Source organism: Musca vetustissima, unplaced genomic scaffold (assembly GCF_032173495.1).
Source record: "Musca vetustissima isolate MV318-11 ecotype Yass unplaced genomic scaffold, APGP_CSIRO_Mvet_v1 utg137912, whole genome shotgun sequence".
Taxonomy (NCBI): Eukaryota; Metazoa; Arthropoda; class Insecta; order Diptera; family Muscidae; genus Musca; species Musca vetustissima.
This window is the reverse complement of record NW_026872404.1, coordinates 37,905-59,126: the sequence shown is the minus strand read 5'-3', so window position 1 is coordinate 59,126 and position 21,222 is coordinate 37,905. Positions and strand designations below refer to the sequence as shown.

General features: G+C 34.1%; 2 protein-coding genes across 3 annotated transcripts; one reads left to right on the top strand and one right to left on the bottom strand.

The window, feature by feature from the left end:
• Window positions 1-643: 643 nt before the first annotated feature.
• LOC133320893 (rhomboid-related protein 2-like) lies at window positions 644-20,022 on the bottom strand. Its single transcript, XM_061533338.1, has 4 exons — window positions 19,813-20,022; window positions 9,873-10,016; window positions 1,223-1,402; window positions 644-913 (listed from the first exon to the last, which is right to left on the bottom strand). The coding sequence occupies exons 1-4, from the start codon at window positions 20,020-20,022 to the stop codon at window positions 644-646; spliced, it is 804 nt and encodes a 267-aa protein (XP_061389322.1).
• LOC133331680 (uncharacterized) lies at window positions 3,189-6,258 on the top strand. Of its 2 annotated transcripts, none has more exons than XM_061546071.1 (2): window positions 3,189-5,453; window positions 5,520-6,258. In XM_061546071.1, exon 1 carries the CDS (start codon window positions 3,492-3,494, stop codon window positions 5,370-5,372), a length of 1,881 nt encoding a protein of 626 aa, XP_061402055.1. In that variant the 5' UTR covers window positions 3,189-3,491; the 3' UTR covers window positions 5,373-5,453; window positions 5,520-6,258. The 2 variants fall into 2 exon arrangements, with proteins under 2 accessions (XP_061402055.1, XP_061399487.1); XM_061543503.1 differs by having other exon boundaries at window positions 3,189-5,933; window positions 5,993-6,258.
• Window positions 20,023-21,222: the final 1,200 nt, after the last annotated feature.

The following is a 21,222-nucleotide window of genomic DNA, read 5'->3' as shown; positions in this document are numbered from 1 at the left end:
AGATTTACTTTTGGGAGTTAACTCCAGATGTATTTTAGCAAATTATCGATTTGGACCCAACTCGTAAAAAATACATTATTAAAAAAATTTAGCTTATAAAACATATTTATTCTAGAGAGAATATTCTGACTATGCCAATACATAAAATACATTCGAGTTTTTGACAATATACAATTTTCTCCAACAGATTGTATAACTCGTTATAAGGGAGGCACCATAACATCAATACTTCATGTAATTCTAAATTTATTATTATATCAAGTCCCTGGCTATTTGAATGATCAATCCCTGTTGTTGTTGCATTTTCCAACGTTTGTGGTATTAATATCAACTTGAATCGAAGAAATACAAAGCTGCAGATGTTTGAGGGTTATGGGAAGAACCCAAATAATATGTTATGCATTACAATTCCTTTGCTTATTATGATGGGCTTTGCCTCGCATTCTAACTCATGTTGAGATTTTTGTATAAATGAGTATTTGAATATATTTCTAATGTTCGGTCCCGCCGAAAGAGTATCCTCTATTTCTTTCTATTTTACATAATTTTTTTCATGTTGATCGCATTAAAATGCAACGGCAACTCTGGACTAGGCTTACGTTGCTCTCATTACGTTTACATTGCACAAAGGTGTGTTTTGCAATCAACTGTTGCATGTAACCAAAATACACGATTGCTGCCCCGGCTCCAGTTCCTGCTTCATCACATTACTGCTGGCCTTAGCTTGGGATGAGTAAATGAAAAATCCAAAAATCAAACCGATAACAGCACCTGCCACATGAGCTTCGACACAAATGCGTGGATTCGTATTGTGATTGATGAGTATATGGAATGTCGTAAAACAGATGTCGCTCAGAAATAAAATCATTAATGCCAATATGCGCAAATAACGATGGGTGAGTAAAGGAAAATTCTGCAACGGAAGAGAAAAAGAAAAAAAACAAGAAAAATAAAAATAAACTATTATTATTCGTGTTAAACAGCCATCACCCAATCAACACTGGCTGCCACTCGCAACAATGAATGCACAACAAAAAAGAAAACTGCCTCACATAAAAATAAACGTTTACGCGTCATCACCATCGTCATCATAACCATCCGAATTACACGTTTACTTTGGGCACACGTTTATCGATATGCGTCTTTATAAAATAAATCGTTCATTATTGGGTGGCTGTGCGACCGGGGCTGCGGCTGCGAAAAAAGGTTACGCTTCACTGACCTTCAAAAGATGCGGAATATGGCTCATCAATAAAGCATACACACCGGCTGAAGCACCCATCAGCGACAATTCGGGCTGCAAATAACGTGTGGCCAATGAACCAGAAATTCCGCCACTTATATAAATTGTTGCTACTTTCCAGTGGCTTTGTTCGCTTTCCAAACAAAAGGCTATAACAAACTGTAAATATAGGAAATTATTGATTATTAATTTATATGTCATTTTTTTATTACATAGTATTTGTGTTTATTATTATCTTAATATTTATAGGATGGAATTTAAACAGTTATAATATTTTACGAAGAATTGATCTACAGTAAATATCTGAAAGTGAGCCACTTGAAACTAAAAAATATAATAACATTTCGAATGAATTAATTCAAAAGAAATCCGGAATGCGAAACTACATGCGGAAAGCCTTAAAAACTGATAATGGCTCGGAACCTATATATGGGAAATTACAAAATTCTTTTAAAATTCCATAAAAAAAAAATTGAAAAATTTTTTGCGAGCACATTCATGATTTTTGGTACATAGGTTAAGATAAATATGCTGATTCGAAATATGTTCCCGTTCATAAATTCGGATGCTGCGCACAAAAGTTATAGCGATTTTAAATCTTGTATTTCAAATATAAATTAAATTAATTCGTATTTGTTGTAATTCGCAAATTTCTTCACGAATGGTTAAACACATTTGTTTTCTTTGCATACTTGTCAAATCACATTGAATTACGGTTAAATTGTCGCGAAAAACAAATAGAAGCATGAAGATATCTGAAAATAAAATAAATTATAGTTTTAATTAAATCGAAATGTTTTTTGAATTTTCGATTTTTTTAGTAGGGTTAAGGGAATACGGTTTTGCCTTAATCTTCTAAAATATGCGACGCTTTTTTCTTCAAATTCTTTTAGATGATTGTTAAATATCGGCATATTCATCTGATAACAGTTTCGACTGTAAAAATGACTAACTATATTGCAGTTACAATACATAAACATTATCAATATTTAAAATCACGCAATTCGCAAAATGCACTTTACTATGCTAAAAAGCACGCAACGTGCATACGATTTTTATGCGCATCCGATTTCAGTTATCTCCTATGAAAATACACAAAAGGACACCGGATCGGTTAAGAACCGCGGATGTGCCTCCACAATCGATTTTGGATAAAATACGCATATTATTCGCGTATCGATATATTTTTGACCTATTTTCACACAGATTCGCGAATATGTTAACACAAGAATGAATGTATGTGAAATCAATTCGAAGAAAAACGCGATTATATACGCGAATTTGTCGAAATAAGTTTTTGCAGTTTTCCCACATTCAAGGTACCTATATCCGCCGTTTTAGATCCGGCACGTAAAAAAAACTAAAATCACGGGATTCCACGGAATTTGAATGGACTTTCTTAATTTTAGACACAAAAATAGGTTTTTTATAAAAATTTACGCACCAAATTTTCGTCTTTGGAACCCAATTGCAAAGAAGCTGCGGTGAGCACATTCATGAGATATACACTAAACGAAGCTAAATCACGAGTTCTACAATCCTATAATTAGTTTAGTCCATTATCTGGATGCGCATCCTAATTATACGAAAAATTCCAAAAACACCGAAAATCCGGCTTCAAAATGCCAGCATGTGGCTTCAACATATTTTCACCCATTTTTTACATTACCACCATCACAGCTTCCACGCAACTCATTATTTATTACCAATATTTTAAGATTTTGACAAGAACACTTCATTTTATAGAAATGAATTTAAATTATATGCAATATGTACATATTTCGAGAGTTATAACCTTGGAAACCTCAGTTTCAAGGAATTTAAAAGATTTTTGTAATTTCCCATATGGAGACTGTGTAAAAATATCGACCTACATTGAAACCCTTCTAAAACTTTCAAAATACCTTTATATCGATATATGTCAAAAATCTTCTGCAAATACCCTGCTGCGAGCAAAGATCCATGTGTATCTTATATTACCACTTTATTTCTACAGACAATTGTACTAGTTCAAATTTCAACAATTTACGAGTAGAGTTTGGTTTGGGACACTGATTGTAGTGTATTTCTACTGACAATGTCGACAGTTGGCTTTTCTTTTATTGTCATTAAAACATATTGAATATATACACATTTTTATGTAATTTTTTTGTAGATCGCATCGAAACAACGCGTTTTTATCGGCAATTAATTTGTTTTGTGTGTTTTATTGTTAAAAAGGTGATTATTTATTAAATATATAAACAAAATGAGTAAAAGAAATTATAAAAGATTAATTAAAAAACAAAAAATATTGTATAAAAACAGAAGTTTGCAATGTGAACAAGAAAATAGTGAAAGTGAATTTGTGTCAAACGGTGGAGATTTTATAAATGATTTCGTGGAAAATGGAATGGAAGATTTTGCAGTTCCGAAATTAATGTTGCGGGACAAACTTAAAAAGTGGTGCATGGAAACGAATCCTTCAAAGAAATGTTTGGAAAGTCTTTTATCAATATTAAAGGAAGAAGGTCTAGATGTTCCGCTCACTAGAGAGACTTTGGTGGGCAGAGCAAAAAATATGTTAACGAGAAATGTTGCCCCTGGAATTTATTGTCATATTGGCATAGAAACACAACTACGAAAAGTTGGTCACATTTTGGAAAAGTATGAGGAAGTCGAACTAGATATAAATATCGATGGAATTCCACTGTTCAAAAGCTCTCGTGTGCAATTGTGGCCAATCCTTTGCAGAATCGTTAATATTCAGGAGAAAACAAAACCGTTTGTTGTTGGATTATACTTGGGAAACACCAAGCCGGGTAGTGTGAATGTGTATTTGAAAGACTTCATTGATGAAGTGATTCTACTAAAAGGTCAGTTTATCATACAACAAAAACATTTAAAATTGAAGTTTCGTTGCTTAATATGTGACGCACCAGCAAAAGCTTTCGTTTGTGGAGTTCCTGGACATACATCAACACATGGCTGCACCAAGTGTACTCAAATTGCGAAGAAGGTAAACAATGTCTTGACTTATAGTAGCGAGAGTGGTTCCCTAATCTCCGATGAGGACTTTGCTGTGCGAAAGTATCCATGCCACCATTCCCAAATGTTCAAAGAAGAAAAAACTCCTCTCGAAGAAATTGGATTTGGTATGATAAATCAGACTCCTTTAGATAGCATGCATCTCATTGACCTCGGAGTCACCAAAAAAATGCTAACCAGAATAATGCATAATAAAACTGAAAAGAAAACCTCAAAACAAAATATTTCAAAAATATCTTCTGAATTGGTGAAATTTAAAAAATACATTCCAAGGGAATTCCCAAGAAAACCCAGGCCTTTAGATGATCTTTGTCATTGGAAAGCGACTGAATTTCACCAGTTCCTTGCTTATACAGGAATTATTGCTCTTTATAATAATGTACACGAAGATATTTATTATGAATTTTTAACTTTACATTGTGCTTATCGACTTCTTAACAATGCACGACATATGGATCAAAATATTGTTCAAGCTAATAATTTGCTTCAATTATTTGTCGAGAACTTCTCAACTGTATTTGGTTCGAACAGCATTTCTTTTAACGTTCATAATCTGCTTCATTTGGCTTCTTGCGCAGAAAAGTATGGTCCCCTTATTTCGTTTTCTGCATATGCATTTGAAAATAAACTGCAAACACTGAAAAAACATGTTCGAAAACCATCACATATCTTTCAACAAATTATTCAAAAGGAAAAAAATTGCATGATTGTCAACACTATTCAGGATGGGTTAAAATATGAAAAAGGTGTTATCGTTGGAGCTTTTGTAAATGATTGCTACATATCCTGCAAAGAACCAGATAATATTTGCGCGGTGAATTCATGCATTCCAATAAAAATTGATAATATAAAGAAAAAGGGCGAAATATATATTGAAGGCAGTCGAATTTTGGCATTAGAAAGTTTCTACGAAGAACCGGTGAATTCTTGTGAGATTGGTATTTTCAAAACGAATCTGACTCTAGGGGAAAAAGAGACATTTTGTATTAAAGACATTCAGTTCAAATTTGTATGCTTGCCAATTGATTCTGATTTTGTAATCGTGCCCATTTTACATTCCTGCTTTCCAGAGAAATATCAAGCACAAATTTTTACCTCCTAAGTACACAACTCCCGCACATAAACATGTCGAACGAAAATGCCAACCCTTCCAAAGGAAAAATGAAATATTTTGCTCCACAAGGTAATCTCCAAAGATTATCACTAAATTTTTAACAGTATAACAAAATTGAGTTCATATTTTTGATAGCTAATGCAAAATGTTCTTCCTGCCAAGAAAATGCCAGAAAACTAGACACGATTATTGATATTTTGGCGGAGCATAAAGTTTTACTGGATCGTGTTATTTCTCAGAACGCATTTGTGGACAATATTATGACAATTTTTCCAATTGAATCGGAAGAAAAACTTCGAGAATTTGATCGAATTCTCGCAACACAAGCAGATATATATGTACGTATCTGCGTTTTGGGAATAACAAATTCATAACTAAAACAATTTTTACAATTGCAGACTCGACAAATGAAAAATCTCATTGCAGGTAACGCTGAACGTAATTTGCATAAAGTATTTGGAAGAAATATTATTATGGATTTTAATGTTGACGGAACTTTCGGGAAAAAAGGTCTACGAGATTTTGGTAATGTACTTGCCGCCATAATAGGTAAAACGTGTTTGTTTTTGTTTCAAATAAGTAATGCTAAAATATAGTTTATAAAACAGAAGTTATATCAACATTTAATAAATTACCTGACAAGACTTTACGAGCAGCGTTCCAACGCCAAAAGAAAAAGTATTTTAAGATCAACAAACGAAGCAGGCGCACCGAAGAAAAGGAACAAGATGAAAATGATGAAGAACCACAAATTTAACTGAATGTTTTTATGTTATACTATATAATTTTAAAATCCTAGTTCTAACACTATTCAGTTTTATTAAAAATAAGACAAGGTTTGGCCAGCCTTGAAAAAAGTGAGCTATATATGTAATCCATTTCTTAATTTATTACCTTGCCTAAAATTCGCAGACTGTTTTAGATTAATTAAATATATTGTGTGTAGATTGAACTGTGCTTTACTTTTGTTTTTGTTACTTAATAACTGCGTTAAAAATGTAACGTTGTTAAATACTTATTCTATTACAAGCATTTTCCTAAAAATCTCAAATGACTATTTGGTTCGAATGCCTCCATATGATCTCGAAAGGACTAATGGTCTTCTAGTGTTTATTTGGTTCAAATGTCTACATATAGCTCAGGATACCCAATAAAATGCAGTGATTATTTGGTTCAAACGTCACCATATAAACTTAAAAGATCTAATCTTTTTCTAGTGATTATTTGGTTCAAATGTCTACATATAGCTCAGGAAACCCAATATAATGTAGTGATTATTTGGTATACACGTCATCACATAATCTCAAAAGATATAATCTTTTTCTAGTGACTATTTGGTTCAAATGTCACCATATAGTCCCAAAAGAACTACTTAGTCAATATAGTCAAGGTCTACTGGTACTTCTCCTATGACAAGCCTATGTTAAATGTCCATAGGAAATTACATTGGTTGTGGTATACTTTTTCACTAGTACTAGCGACAATGTCACCAGTAAAACACTACAATTTTACTAAAGCTGCTCGCTGCAGGGTATGTTTCCCACCCAGAATGTCAAGTTACACACACAGAACCAAATAATTCGTATATTATATGAATAGTGTTCTGAAAATTTTGTACAATGTCGGGATTTTTGCATTATATGAATGCAATTCATAAAAATGTTAATACTCGTTTCATGTCAGAGAGAATAAAAAAATGGAGTGTGCGTTTGGTAGTGGTGGCGCGTTTCTGTGACGTTTTATTTTTGTTTTATACACTGCGTATCATAACTATAGACGCCCCTTTAATTCAATTGGTATGTTAGTTGACAAATAAAATGGACCCATTAAGTTATGGTTCACAATAAAACTATCAAAAACACATATAAGTTCACAAATTTGATCAAAATTTTTCGCAAGTCTTCATCGATTGCAATGTTAACCATTCGATTGGCCTTGTTGTTCGTATCAATACTTGTTTTATACATTGCATTTAGGATTTATATCGAAATAATTTGGAAAATACATACGCGAATTTCGAAACACCATTGCAGACACTTCTTGATACATTGAATTTAGCATTTATATCGAAATGATTTGGAAAATACATACGCGAAATTCAGAACCAATGGAATCCTAAACTAGTCTCAATGGAATGAGTGCCAGGTCCGCGGTTGTTAGAAACAGAAACAACGGTAGTCAAATAAATGGTTACAGAAATAAGAAGCATAATGTTAGGGGAGAACTATGAATGGTGCTCCTGGTGGTGTTGTTTATACCCTTCACCACACTGTGGTACAGGGTGTTAAGTCTTTGTGCATATATTTGTAACAGGCAAAAGGAATCGCGATAGACCCATGGTTCCTTCTGAGAATATGTATAGAATCACTTTCTGAGTCGATTTATGCATGTCCGTCTCTGTATTTTTGTGAACAAAGTACAGGTTGCATTTATGATCCGATGTGGATGAAACTTGGCACATGTAACTTATTTGGCCCAAGAACGAACCCTATTGAAATTGGAGAAAATCGGTTCATATTTAGATATAGCTCGCATATAAAGTTTCGTCCGATTTCATGTAAATGCTGCACCAAAATCCCAATATTGGTCCGATTGGGAAGGTGAAAATTGGTGAAGGGTTTCATATAATCGGCCCGTCCGACTTTTGAACTTTCCTTACGTTTTCTTGGGAGGATTAAATTTGTTTTTGTCAAAATAAAAGAGAGAAGAAAAATGAGTATTCTAAACGAAATTATGAAAATATTCCTTTAAACGGTTTTTCTGTATAGTCTTCGCTATCGTTTTATGGGTTATACCTGAACGTGGATCGATATAACCTATTTTTAATACCAAATATAGTAGCATTTAATTATGTACTGTGATTTTTATCGAGAATTCAACAGATAGACCGACGGATAGGCGAAATTCCCGCGCCAGCTGGTTTTATGCACTAAATTAAATCGAAAGAAAACTTCGGCCAGAGGCTGCCAGTGAAAAGAGGACCTCCGAACTTTAGTCAGAATACAACACACACCCACAATGTCCTCAACAGCAATATATGCAGCATGGTGGCGATGCCCACCATGAGGTATGGTCCTAGGTAATGACTAAAGGGGTACATGGCTGGCAAGCACATGAATAGCTTAACATTTTGCATCGAAAAATGAGAATGTTCCTAAAGGATAAGGGGAGATTGCCACAGCCTCATCATCAGAGATGTTCCGTCAGAAACCGTGACGTATATGACATACATTTCCGACGTATAATACATACGCCAGATACGTCGGAAACCCACCCAAAACCATTAGGTTTTCGACAAAATAGCTATTTCCATTAATAAATTTGGAAACTTCGTATGCTTTACTCAAATACATATAAAATTTCAAAATTTTCTTCTCAAAAAATTTAGAATTTTTATCAGTTCTAGTAAAGAATAAAATAACTGTATATTGTTATAATATTAAAGTAAATGATGTTCACTACATTTATTACATTTTATACGCGTATATGACGTTTTCGACGTTTACACTTTTTTGACTGCCCATAACCTAAAAATTCGTCACACGGAACATCCCTGCACATCATCATAGTGACAGCAGGTTTGATAAATGACTTAAGCTGGCAACCCATCATTCGTGGTACAAAATCTAAATCCCAAGGGAAAATAACTTATTCTCAAAGTCAACTATCCGAACAAAAATGGAGAATTAGAATAGAACACCTGGAACAGTGGAACATTGAGAGGGGGCAAGTTACATGTAGGCAAAGGATAATTCACTCTCGAACCCAAAATGGAAGTACGGCGTGTGTAGTTTATTTTAACCCCACCCCGAGAGTGACAATGCTTAAGCAACTCACATAATTCGTCGGTAGCAAAAGATAACGACGAATTACGGTGACAGAAGTCGCCGTAGCAAATAGAATTGATTCATCATATCGATTAATTAATAGAGGACTGAACCAGAATAGACTGTATAACCGAAAAGTTATAGGGGACTCTAGACCTATCGAAGGTCTTCAACCATGCCAATCTGTTCGAAAACATAGAGAAGACAATTTTCGGCAGTGTTTGGCACGATAATCGAATATATGTGTATCAGCCAGTCAAATGTGGAATGCAGAAAAATTAAGTCGAATGCCCGAAGGTTGAAACCATCTTCATGGACAAAGGAAGATCAAATCGACGCAACCAAATGTTGTCGAAACAGCAAGTGCTTGGTATCGTCGGTAACAAGCCTGTCATAGTCTTTAGAAAGGTTTACCCTGTCTAGTAAGGATAAATCTTCCTTATCTCGCGTAACAAGCGTAAATTTATATGTGAATAGACCTATCAGGAAGGTCTGAATATCATGAATGATATTCAAACTTGCCTGATAGGCTAATTTATCTAGTCTTGCTTAAGAATTATTTTTTCATTAACGCCTTTCAAAAGAAAATGGAACGTTATATGTATGTAAGTAATTTATTACCATGACCCAATAAACAAAGAAAATATTAAAATGAACTTACCTGTAAACAAATATTCATCAACAGATGCAGTATATCCGAATGTAGAAGCATATATGTGAAATAACGCCAATATTCATGCACAGCATTCGGCATAAACATCAAATGCTGACGTATGCAACGATTGTCGATTAAATACATTGAGATCTAGGTGGTTAAAACAGAAGAAAAAACAAATGAACAGAAATAATTAACAAATAAAACGAAACAACAAATAATGCAATAAAATACTAATGAAAATAATCCAAATATTTTTGACTCAACAACCATTAAATAACTCAGCAAAACCCAAAAAAAACATTCTGATAACTTTATTTGTCCATAACTCTGCAACATATCTGCGATTGCATTCTCCATTGTATGCAACACAATTAATCAAGTCATTACACGATTTGTTGTCGACGTATATGGTTAAATCATGTTGGCCAAATAAATAAAGTTGCCATGACATGTATTTGCGCCAAATTTAGAAATGAGTGTATATTTCGTTGCAAAAAACATTGTCTACAACAATAGTTTGTGACATTTAATAGCCACCAACATTAAAAATCATAGATTCACAAAATCGATTTGTTTAATTAATTAAGAAAAATGATGGATTGATAATCAAAAGAAAAATATGATTCATTCAATGGTGATCAACATATTTTGAAAACTGGTGTTCGATGTTTATAATTTGGCAGCACAAAGATAAAACAGATGAAGATATATATGGGAGTGGCGTAGGGGACGATAGATACCAAGCAACGGCTCTGATTGGCTTTAACATGGTGAAGCCCAGGGCTATCTTGGTCCCTCTTTCATCTCCCCGCGGTGTCACATGGGGTAGCTATTTTCATCGCCCCTTGAAATAGTGAGATGATATATGCCGCGAGTTCACCCATAAGAACTATAAAAAATGGATTGAGGCGTCGGGTTAGTTGCCCACACTCGGAAAACATTCCTACTATGAAAAAGCAATGAAATAGAAAACCAAACCCCCTAAGGTTAACGACCCCTGCAAACGTATAAAGGACCACTATCTGCGAAACTGCATTTGAAATGTGCGCACGTTTTACAGAACAGGAGCAGTTCTCGCTTTGGCGGATGTACTCAAGAAGTACAAAGCCGATATTATGGCCTTACAGGGAATGCGATGGAAAGGGACAGGCGCACAGTGGGAAAAATGCAGATCTAGCGCGCAGAAAATAAAAGTAGATGTTTTACTGTATGTTTATCGATATTTTGGATAAGAATGGATTTAGATGGACAATTTTTTGGCAATTTTTCGGCGCTTAGTGGCCGAATTAAAAAAAAAATAAATTTTTAGGTGAAAATTACTATTTTGAAGCTTTTTAAACATTTTTTAATAAGCAAAATTTTTCGTTATAACTAATAGTACTCCCAAAATGGGAGCTTCTGTTAAAAATTCCGAAACATTTGGAGGGTAAAAAGTGGGTTAAGGGCAAACACTATTGTTATTATATGTATCTTTATTATTGTTAATATTATATATCTAAAACATTAAACTATATATATTTTATAAAATTAAGGCACTACTTATTAAATACTAATCACATTCAGAATCCGAGTGTTCTTCAGATAGTGGCTCACTATATCGATGGTTAAGAGATGTACTACGAGACAAACTTGATATTTTTGGATCAGAAGAAAATAGCAACCTACTAATTTTTCTGACTAATTTTTCTGATGTATAGTTCCCTGTAGTTCAGAAAGTCCTTATCTCTGGATTCTATGGCTTCTTCAGACAACATTCCTATGGGCAAAGCTGCACATTTAATTATATCAGCTCCATGCACTAATATTTTGTGTATACATGAAGGCATATGGAACCAAGGATATAATTCCACGAAAATAATAAATGTTTCCTCAGTAAGTTCTTTAAATGACACATTCTTCGAAAACCGGTCGGTATGAAATGTGCAATATACATTCCAAACATCGAATCCTTGCATGTAAGGTAGACAGGCCTTATTCGTATAAGTTGATGTTTGGTGTTAATTACGAAATTTTGTTGTAATCATTCATTACTTTGGGTGTTGCACCGCACCATAAATGTAGGCAAAACGATGTATATATGATTGTTACACCAATGCTATTTTTTCAGGGTTCATAAAGTAGACCCTTTACCTGCGGTATATGAGAAGACTCTTACAACCGATTTCGTTGTAATTTCAATTTTTATTTAGAAAGACATTTGGAATAAATGTATATTCAGTGCATGAGTTAAAATCAATGTTTGGAACAGCTTACTTAAATACCGTCATGTTCATGCTCACACCCATTAATCTGGAACCTTAGAAAAGCTTTCTACACCAAATTGGCCTTTTTTCAAAAAATTGCCATAAATCCGAGAGTCACAGGAAGTCGCAGGAAAAAAATTAGTATGATGTTCTAGACAGACATACAAAAAAATTAAAAAAATCAACGCTGAACTCGACTGCATTCCACACTAAACCCCTATTTTAATTGAAGGAATTTAAAAAAAACGGACCTTACATATATTTAGCCCGAAAAACCAAAATTATAATAACTTATGGGTATATAACTATACCATTTAATTAAATACCAATACTATATATCAACCAGTGAGCGGAGCAGTAGAGTCGGACGGGGCCGACCATATAATACTCTACACAACTTCCACGAAAATCTAACTTTGCGTTATTTGCACCCTCTTGAAACCTGACTAAAGGTCAACAAATATTACTAATACTCAGTAGACGAGGGCGGTACTTGTTCAGATTCTCTTTACCGTGGGTTATGTTGTGATGTTGGGCCTTCAATTGTGGCCTATAGATAGACTCAAAAAAAAAATGTTAAGTTTTCGGTCCACTTCATCCCAAAATTATTATCTGATCATCACCGAAAGTTATTGGCGTTGTCCTTAACCATAACTGGAATCTAATGGACATTTTCACAGCGATCAGCGCTATATTACCGCCCTCTAGTGTGGTTGTGGGTTACTAAATAATGTCTGAATAAGTAAGCACCTGTAAATATTTAAGTGTAGCTCCCACATCTGAGTGCATACGACCATATAATTGGTATCAATTTAAAGGTCAACCACTCCTCTTGAACATACTATCAACTTTTTGGGTCTAGGTCCTTCAGGGGCAAATTTATACGCCGTGGAATACAAATTTTGTCATTTTTCACACAAAAGTCAGGGTCCATTTGACCCGTTAAATATTGACCGATCTTTATCAAAACAGGCATGCTTATTCTTTGGCCCGATCCCCTCCACCATGCAAAAAATCGCGGTGTTTGGGCCAAAATTGCGGCCTCTGGAGCGACCAGAAAATCGGACAAAAATAAAGTTTTTGGTATACTTAAAGGTGGGTGTAGGACCAATATTTCGCGGCGTTACAAACTTTTTGGGCTGCACAAAGCTATAATACCCTGACAACATAGTTGTGTAGGGTATAAAAATGGACAAAATCTTATAATAATATATTCACAGAATGCACACGACCATCGCAATTTTATAGCTAAAAAAATACCATTTTTAACATTGGAAAAAATATATATTTTAATTGTACCCTTATTCCGTTCTAACTTATTAATTCGGATTATTTTATGCAGACTTAAGTACAATCAACACTCTGCTTTAAAACTGCATTAGTGTTTTAAAGTTTCCTTCAAGTTAATTTTTTTATTTTCTACGCGCTAGATCGGTATTTTTTCCCATTGTGCGATGGTTGAAGTGCTTCTCAAACATTAAACCAGTTTTTCTCCAAACAGTGTTCTTACGAATGCCGAGCACGATAACTCAAAAAATAATAATCCGATCGTTTTGACACGTTTCTCGGGTGGTGTGTAGCTATCGTATGAAATAGGATAAATCCAATCGGTGAATATCTTCCTTATTTTCTAATTTAGTTTGTGATGAAAAATAGGCGATTTTCTAAAACACTTTTTTTCAAATTGTTAATTTTTGAGCGAAGTCAATAATCCTAGTTCAACGAGAGATAGACATGTACTCCTTCTAACATCCTTGCAATTTTCGGATTCCGATGTTCCAGTGAGGAGTTATCATGGCCGTCATCAATAATAAGCCATTTTCTTCAATCACAAAAAACAAAAAAAAAACATATTTTTTTTTCTTTTATTTTTAAATCTGCAAATATATATGTGCAAAGTTACAAACAAGCATTGGTATTCATTTACCAGCCCACTGTCCCCTTAAGCTATTTTGAGTGTCTCCGAATATTTTATCTTTGCTTTCAATTGCGGAATTGTAATTTTAGATCGCATACCAAATGTTCGTTAATGTAATTTTTACAAATATTTTCAATCCAACTAAAAGTTCAATAAAACTAAAATCTGTTCTTAATTATTGCATTGCATCAAATTACAGCTGAAATACATAGTAACGATGTGATCAAACTAAATTCTGTTCGGTTAATTTGTTATGTGTCAGCCAATGACGTCTGTCTGGCTGGCTGCAATTAGTCCAAACCGCACTTAACTGTGGTCTAGTGATTAACTTGTTCCACTAAAACTAAAAACTAAATCGTCATCACCTAGATACAACGAAATGTAAAGCAGGCCAATTGAAGAGTATTGAATTACTCGATGTTGACTGACTGATGATGATGGAAACCCAAAATGCACTTCCATATTTTTAAACCTCAGATATTTTGATTCGAACAATTGAATATCAAATATGACCAGTAAACACGTTCAAGAGATAACAAGTTGACAGACAAACGACATAGGATAGAATTGGCTTGTCAAAAACTATTTTAGCCAGAAAACATATCAATCGATGTGATTCAGTTTCAATAACATCCACCCTCAATCGAATGGAGTGGGATTGAGTGTGTTCGTGTGCAATTGTGTGTGTGTGTCTGTGTGTGCAATTGCCAAACAATGGCTCATAATAATAAAAGTTGATTGCATTGCGAACGATGATCGATGAAATACAAATGGTCTTGGACATTTATGCTTCATTTGTGGCAACATGCAACACGGCACAACAATAACAACACTAAACACATTGTATAGACAACCAAATGCACTATGTTGCCGATGTTGACAATATTGGCAACTTCAATGTCAACAGACAGCATGGATTCGTATGCACCCCACGCTCACACATACACACACACACACCATTATTGTGGTTTCAGGGGGCAATGGAACAGATTTAATTGTGGTTGAAGTTTTCCGCACACAAAACTTTGTTCGTTGCTACAGAAATCTGTGGTTACGGCATACAAACTTTTGTTGATGCTGATAGTTGTTGTTGTTTTTGTGTCTGTTTTTCGTTGCATGGTTAGTTTAAACAAAAATATCTATCTATCTAATGAAGTTAGGATGTAGGTCGGAAGTGGCTTATCTTTGGAAGTTTTATTTTGGAACTATTTATACCCTACACAACTATGTTGTCAGGGTATTATAGCTTTGTGCAGTCCCAAAAGTTTGTAACGCCGCGAAATATTGGTCCTAGACCCACCTTTAAGTATACCGATCGTCATATCTCGACTAGCTGAGTCGATCTAGACATGTGTGTCCGTCCGTCTGTCCATTATAATTTGTAAACACGATACAAGCCACAGTTATGGACCAATCTTCACGAAATTTTGCATGTAGAATGGGTCCTGGCCAATGAAGACCCCTATTGTTTTTGGGAAAGATCGGTTAATATATAGGGGATGAAATGGACCAAACACTAAATTTTTTTCTGTTTTTCTGGTCACTCCAGAGGCCGCAATAATGGCCCGAACATCGTGAAATTCTGCATGGAGAAGGGGATCGGGCTAAAGAATAAGCATGCATGTTTTGATAAAGATCGGTTAATATTTAGCGGGTCAAATTGACCCTGACTTTTGTGTGAAAAATTACAAAAATTGTATTCTATAGCATATATATTTACCACTGAAGGACATAGACGAGAAGTTGATATTATATCCAAGAGGAGTGGTTGACCTTTAAATTAAGACCAATTATATTTTTGTATGTGGCCGGATGTGGGAGTTACACCTAAATATTTACAGGTATCTCCGTATTCGTATATTATTTATTAACCCATTATCACTCTAGAGAGCGGAACTATAGCGCTGATCGCTTTAAAATGTTCCATGAGGTTCCAGGTATGGTCAAGGACAACGCCTATAATTTTCGGTGATGATCACATAATAATAATGGAATGAAGTGGACCAAAAACTTAATTTTTTGTGTTATTTTCGAGTCGATCTTTAGACCACAAATGAAAGACGAACATCACAACACAACCCACGGTGAAGGGAATCTGGACAATAGCTGTACTGAATACTCGTAATATACGGAAAATATGTCAGTGTGAGGAAGAGGTGCTGTTTACCTCTAATCGGGCAAGAGGGTGCAAATATCACGAAATATTGCCCAGACTCGGAATATGGTCGGCCCCGTCCGACTATACTGCTCCGCTCACTGGTTTTCTAATTATTTTGTTTAGCATAGCTTGCTAAAGGAATTTGCGGAGACAAATTTTAATTTAGTTTTAAATCAAGGTCGTAGACAGGTTGTGCAGTTTTGCATACACCATAGAGACACAAATATTATTTTAGCCTATTCAACTTTTATCAAGCCACTTAACTGTATTTAAAGATGTTAGATATTTATTGTACACTAACTTTATGCATTGTAATTGATAATATCTGTAGGACAGGATCTTCCGGGGCAAATATTTAATACCCTGTGGTGTGCATTCATATAGATCGGAACCTGTATATGGAGAGAATGTGCTGTTAGGGTTTTTATGCTCTAAATAAATAAAAACAATGAAGAAGTCCATTTGCTGCAGTGTTGCCGAAAGTGGGCATTTATGCCCAAAAATGGGTATAACAAATTTAAAATTTTGCACTTGGGCGGATTTTGGGAATTTTTTCGTTTCCGGCACATTTAATTTTTTTATATATTTGTTTACCCTACACAAATATGTTGTGAGACATTTTATTGTCGCAAGAGTTTGTAAAACAGCGAAATATAGCTCCAAGACCACCGATATATTTCTACTAGCTGTCTGTCAAATGGATCTAAAACTTTATTTTTGTCTGTAATTCTGGTCGCTCTAGAGATCACAATTATGACCCGAACAAAACTAAATTTTACCCGGGAAAAAAATCATGGATGTTTATGTTTGATTCTAATCGCTCTATAGACCATATGTATGATCTGAACACTATGTAATTTAACCGGAAAGTGGTTCTGGGAATCGAAGAACATATCATTCTATGGTGGACATGTTTTCTCCACGAACATATGAAATAAAATCATTTGTACTTTGAAATCATCTCAACTATCTTGACGTATGTGGTCAGATATACCAAAATGTTCATATGTGGACAAACTTTCACTGAAAATGTATGTCCAGTGTTTGTGTATAGGGTATTGTATAGTCAGCCACGTCCGAATATTCTGCTCCGCTTCCTGGTTTTATTTTAGGCTATTCAATCGGTTTTGCCGATATATATATATATATATATATATATATATATATACCGTCAATCTAGGTTTTGAAATTACACTCTGTAGACAAGGTGGAACTTTTTATACCCTATACAACTATTTTGTCAGGGTATTATAGCTTTGTGCAGCCCCAAGAGTTTGTAACGCCGCGAAATATTGGTCCTAGACCCACCTTTAAGTATACCGATCGTCATATCTCTACTAGCTGAGTCGATCTAGACATGTGTGTCCGTTCGTCTGTCCATTATATTTTGTAAACACGATACAGGCCACAGTTATGGACCAATCTTCACAAAATTTTGCATGTATAGCTCCCATATATAGTTTCGTCCGATTTCTAAATAATGTACCAAGTTCTTACGTTGCATAGCGTTTTGAATTTAATCCCGAATGATGTTTGCCAAGTTTCGTGAAAATCGGCCAAGACTTAGATATAGCTCCCATATATATTTTCGTCCGATTTAAGGGATCCCCACTCATTCTCGATTTTAATTTTTCAAGATTTTCAATGGGCTGGCAAATCAATACTAACTTGTTAAGGCTTGTAACTTTGCACATATGTATTTGCACATTTGATTTAAAAAAGAAGAAAAATAATTTACAAAAAAATGTTGTTATTGCTTTGTTGTTGTTTTTTTGTAATTAAAGAAAAGTCCTTATATTTGATGGCGGATCACTGGATAATTAGTTAGATAGTTAGAAAGAGTACATGTCTGGCTCTCGTATGAACTAGGATTATTGACTTCGCTCTAAAATTAACAAAATGGCGGACCTTTGAAAAAATATTTTTGAAAAATCGCCGAATTTTGACCAAAAACCTAGTTAAAAAATAAGGAAGATCTTCACCGATTGGCTTTATCTTAGTTCATACACACACAGAGAAACGTGTAAAAATTTGAAATCGATTGGGTTATTAGTTTTTGAGTTATCGTGCCCGCCATTCGCAAAAGAGAATAACGCCTTTAAAGTTTTTGAAGCCCTTTAGCCGTCACTTGATGCTGACATAATAAATCGGCTATATCTTCAAGAGTTCTTGAGATTTTCACTTGAAATTTTGTAGAGACATTCTTGAATTAGTGTAGAATCGAATTAAATCAAAAAATTTTTTGACCCCGAGAATGGGGGGGTCCCCTTAATGTAAATGGTGCACCACATGTATCCTTCGATTTGCACAAAATTTGGCATAGCGTTCTGAATTGATGCTGGAATGATATGTGCTGAGTTTCGTGAAAATCGATTCAGATCTAGATAATGTAAATAATGTACCAAGTTCTTATGTTGCATAGCGTTTTGAGTTTAATCCAGAATAATGTGTGCCAAGTTTAGTGAAAATCGGTTGAGATTTAGATATAGCTCCCTCATATTATAGATTGATTTTAAGTAATTTACGCACCAAGGAACCAATATATGACTGATGGGAACAAAACGTACTGAAATTAGTATAACCTAACCTGTGACAAGTTTCGTTGAAATCGGTTCATATTTGGATATAGCATCCATATATAAGTAAATTGTTCATCAAACTCCTCATATTTCTAGATTGACATCATAGATCATCATAGATCTAGGTCGTTTCACATTTAGATAAATATCACATATTTTATTTCATACAATTTCATGATAATAATCCTGTTTAATATACCCATAGTGGTATACTTTCCTTACTGGTTTTTATTTGGTGCATTACCAAACCAAAAACAGCAAAATATATTTTTTTTACTGCGAAATGTTAGTTTTCCAAAGAGCGTAAATCTGAAATTGTTTGATCGATACTTTACGGGAAATCTATCAGTAGAGTCATATGCTGAAAAAATAATGGATTTCTTTTTTCCTAATCTATACCCTATGCCACAGTGTAGTTAAGGGTATAATAATATCAATCTTAATCATGCTTGCGGAAAAATGATCATTATAGGTCCATATGTTGACATAACCCCCATATTAAGGTCTCGCCCAATTTTCGGTATTTTGATAGTTTTTGCGCATATTCCAACCGAAAAGCATCTAAATTGACATTTTGGGGAGGGTATAAACAATTTAGTCCGGTTGGTTATTACTTGTTTAAAAATCATCTTAAAACTTATCCTGAGGAGTAGTGCCGAATGAACATTTTAAAGTTCATTCCCGTCGAATATAATACTTGTTTCTACAATTCTGTATTTTTCAGCAATATGTACGTATTAAGCGTAATGTGCGTGTAAAATTTTTGTATTCATGTTTTAGTCATTTCGAATTTTAGGTTAATTTCAAAAAACCCCCGGCTTTAATGCATGTATTCCATATTATAAAAAAATTATATCCATATTATAAATTTTCTAGGGAAATTAATATTAATTTTGTTAAAATTTATTTTCACTCATATTAAAAAAAACACCCGTTATCACACATTCCACAGCCTAATTCAATTAATAACCCATAAATTGATTTTTATTGACATTTTATGACACATTAATTTTAATTGATAATAAAAATGTGTGTCTGTATATACCTGTAGTAAACACATTAACACTATGAACCAGGGTACTTTCCAAGTGCGTTTGTTGCGACGTAAACTATCGACAAATGCTTTGTGATCGGCTAGCAATTTAACACCAGATTCCTGTTCCGCATTTTCTTTTGAACTTTGAACTATGACAGCGGAAATGAAATCCTTTGAACACTTTTCATATAAAATTGGATCACTTCTGTTTGTATCCATAATAATAACATTAAATAAAAATGTATGATGAGTTGATATTCCTTTGTTTACAGACGATGGACGTTTCCACTTATTCGAAAAATGGAACACATTAAAAAACAACAATAACAAAAACGCCAATACTTTATTGATTCAAATACGTAGCATTTCTTTGTTTTATCATTTCATGAAGAAGAATAATTTCATTTTAATCTTATTTTAGAACATATTCATTTTTTGTTATTCTTATTGTTTGCTTATTTTTTGGATCGGCTACTTTATTTTATCAATGAATTAACTGAATTGTTGTCTTTTTTTACCGTTGCGGCCAGCGATCAACGATCGACTGTCTATAAATTTATTGATCCACAGAAATTTTGTTTGCCGAGTGGTGCTGGTGCGATGCGTTGTTGTGTGTTTTGCCGCTGTTTTACTTGTGTAGCGATTAAAAAATTTTTCCAATATCAACAACAACAACAACAACAACGAAACAGCAACAATGACCGCTGAATGTATACACAAGTACTTTGTTTAAAATAAAGAGGTTGTTTTGTTTTAATACACATTATTCGGGAGAATCACTGCCATTTCAATTGAGATGTGTTGTTAATCGAGGGGTACGTTAGAAAATGTAAAATAAACTGTAGCATACCTTTAGGAGCATAGAGAAAAATGGTTTTGGAATTTGATAATGCAGGAATTTATTAAAACTATAACTTTGTTTACATAGCTCCATGTTTATATCTGAACCCAAAATTTAAATAAAGACGCAGCATACATCAGGAAATTGTTCATAGGCGTATTAATGATTTATTAAAATCAGACCAAATCTGTTTAGTTATATATTTAGTCCTCTAAATAGTATTGTCCGATTTCAGGTACGACTATATTTAAATTTTAACCGATATTAATAATTCAAACCCTTCGAAAGTGAACGTGATTGCAACAGACGGATGGATGGACGGACAACTCGATGGGAATTGCTAGATCGTCTTAAAATTTTAACCTGATCAAGAATATATACTTTATAGCGTCGAAACGAATATTTCGATAAGTTACAGAGGTATTGGCGGAATTAATATATCCTCCGAACCGAACTTTTTATATATTGGGGAGAGGGGGGCACCTTTGAACACCTTTTGCTTTCAAGCCTTATAAAATTTTTTATTTTATAATTTTTGGTTTCTTATAAATTTTAACTAATAGGTACATATGTAACCT

What these genes read in the sequence shown, in the direction of transcription:
- LOC133331680 (XM_061546071.1), top strand. Translation starts at nt 3,492, where the DNA reads ATGAGTAAAAGAAATTATAAAAGATTAATTAAAAAACAAAAAATATTG.
- LOC133320893 (XM_061533338.1), bottom strand. Translation starts at nt 20,022, where the DNA reads ATGGATACAAACAGAAGTGATCCAATTTTATATGAAAAGTGTTCAAAG. An exon ending in TGTTAATGTGTTTACTACAG is followed by an intron (nt 10,017 to 19,812) that starts GTATATACAGAC and finishes TTAACCACCTAG; the next exon opens with ATCTCAATGTATTTAATCGA. An exon ending in ATATTCCGCATCTTTTGAAG is followed by an intron (nt 914 to 1,222) that starts GTCAGTGAAGCG and finishes CTTCCGTTGCAG; the next exon opens with AATTTTCCTTTACTCACCCA.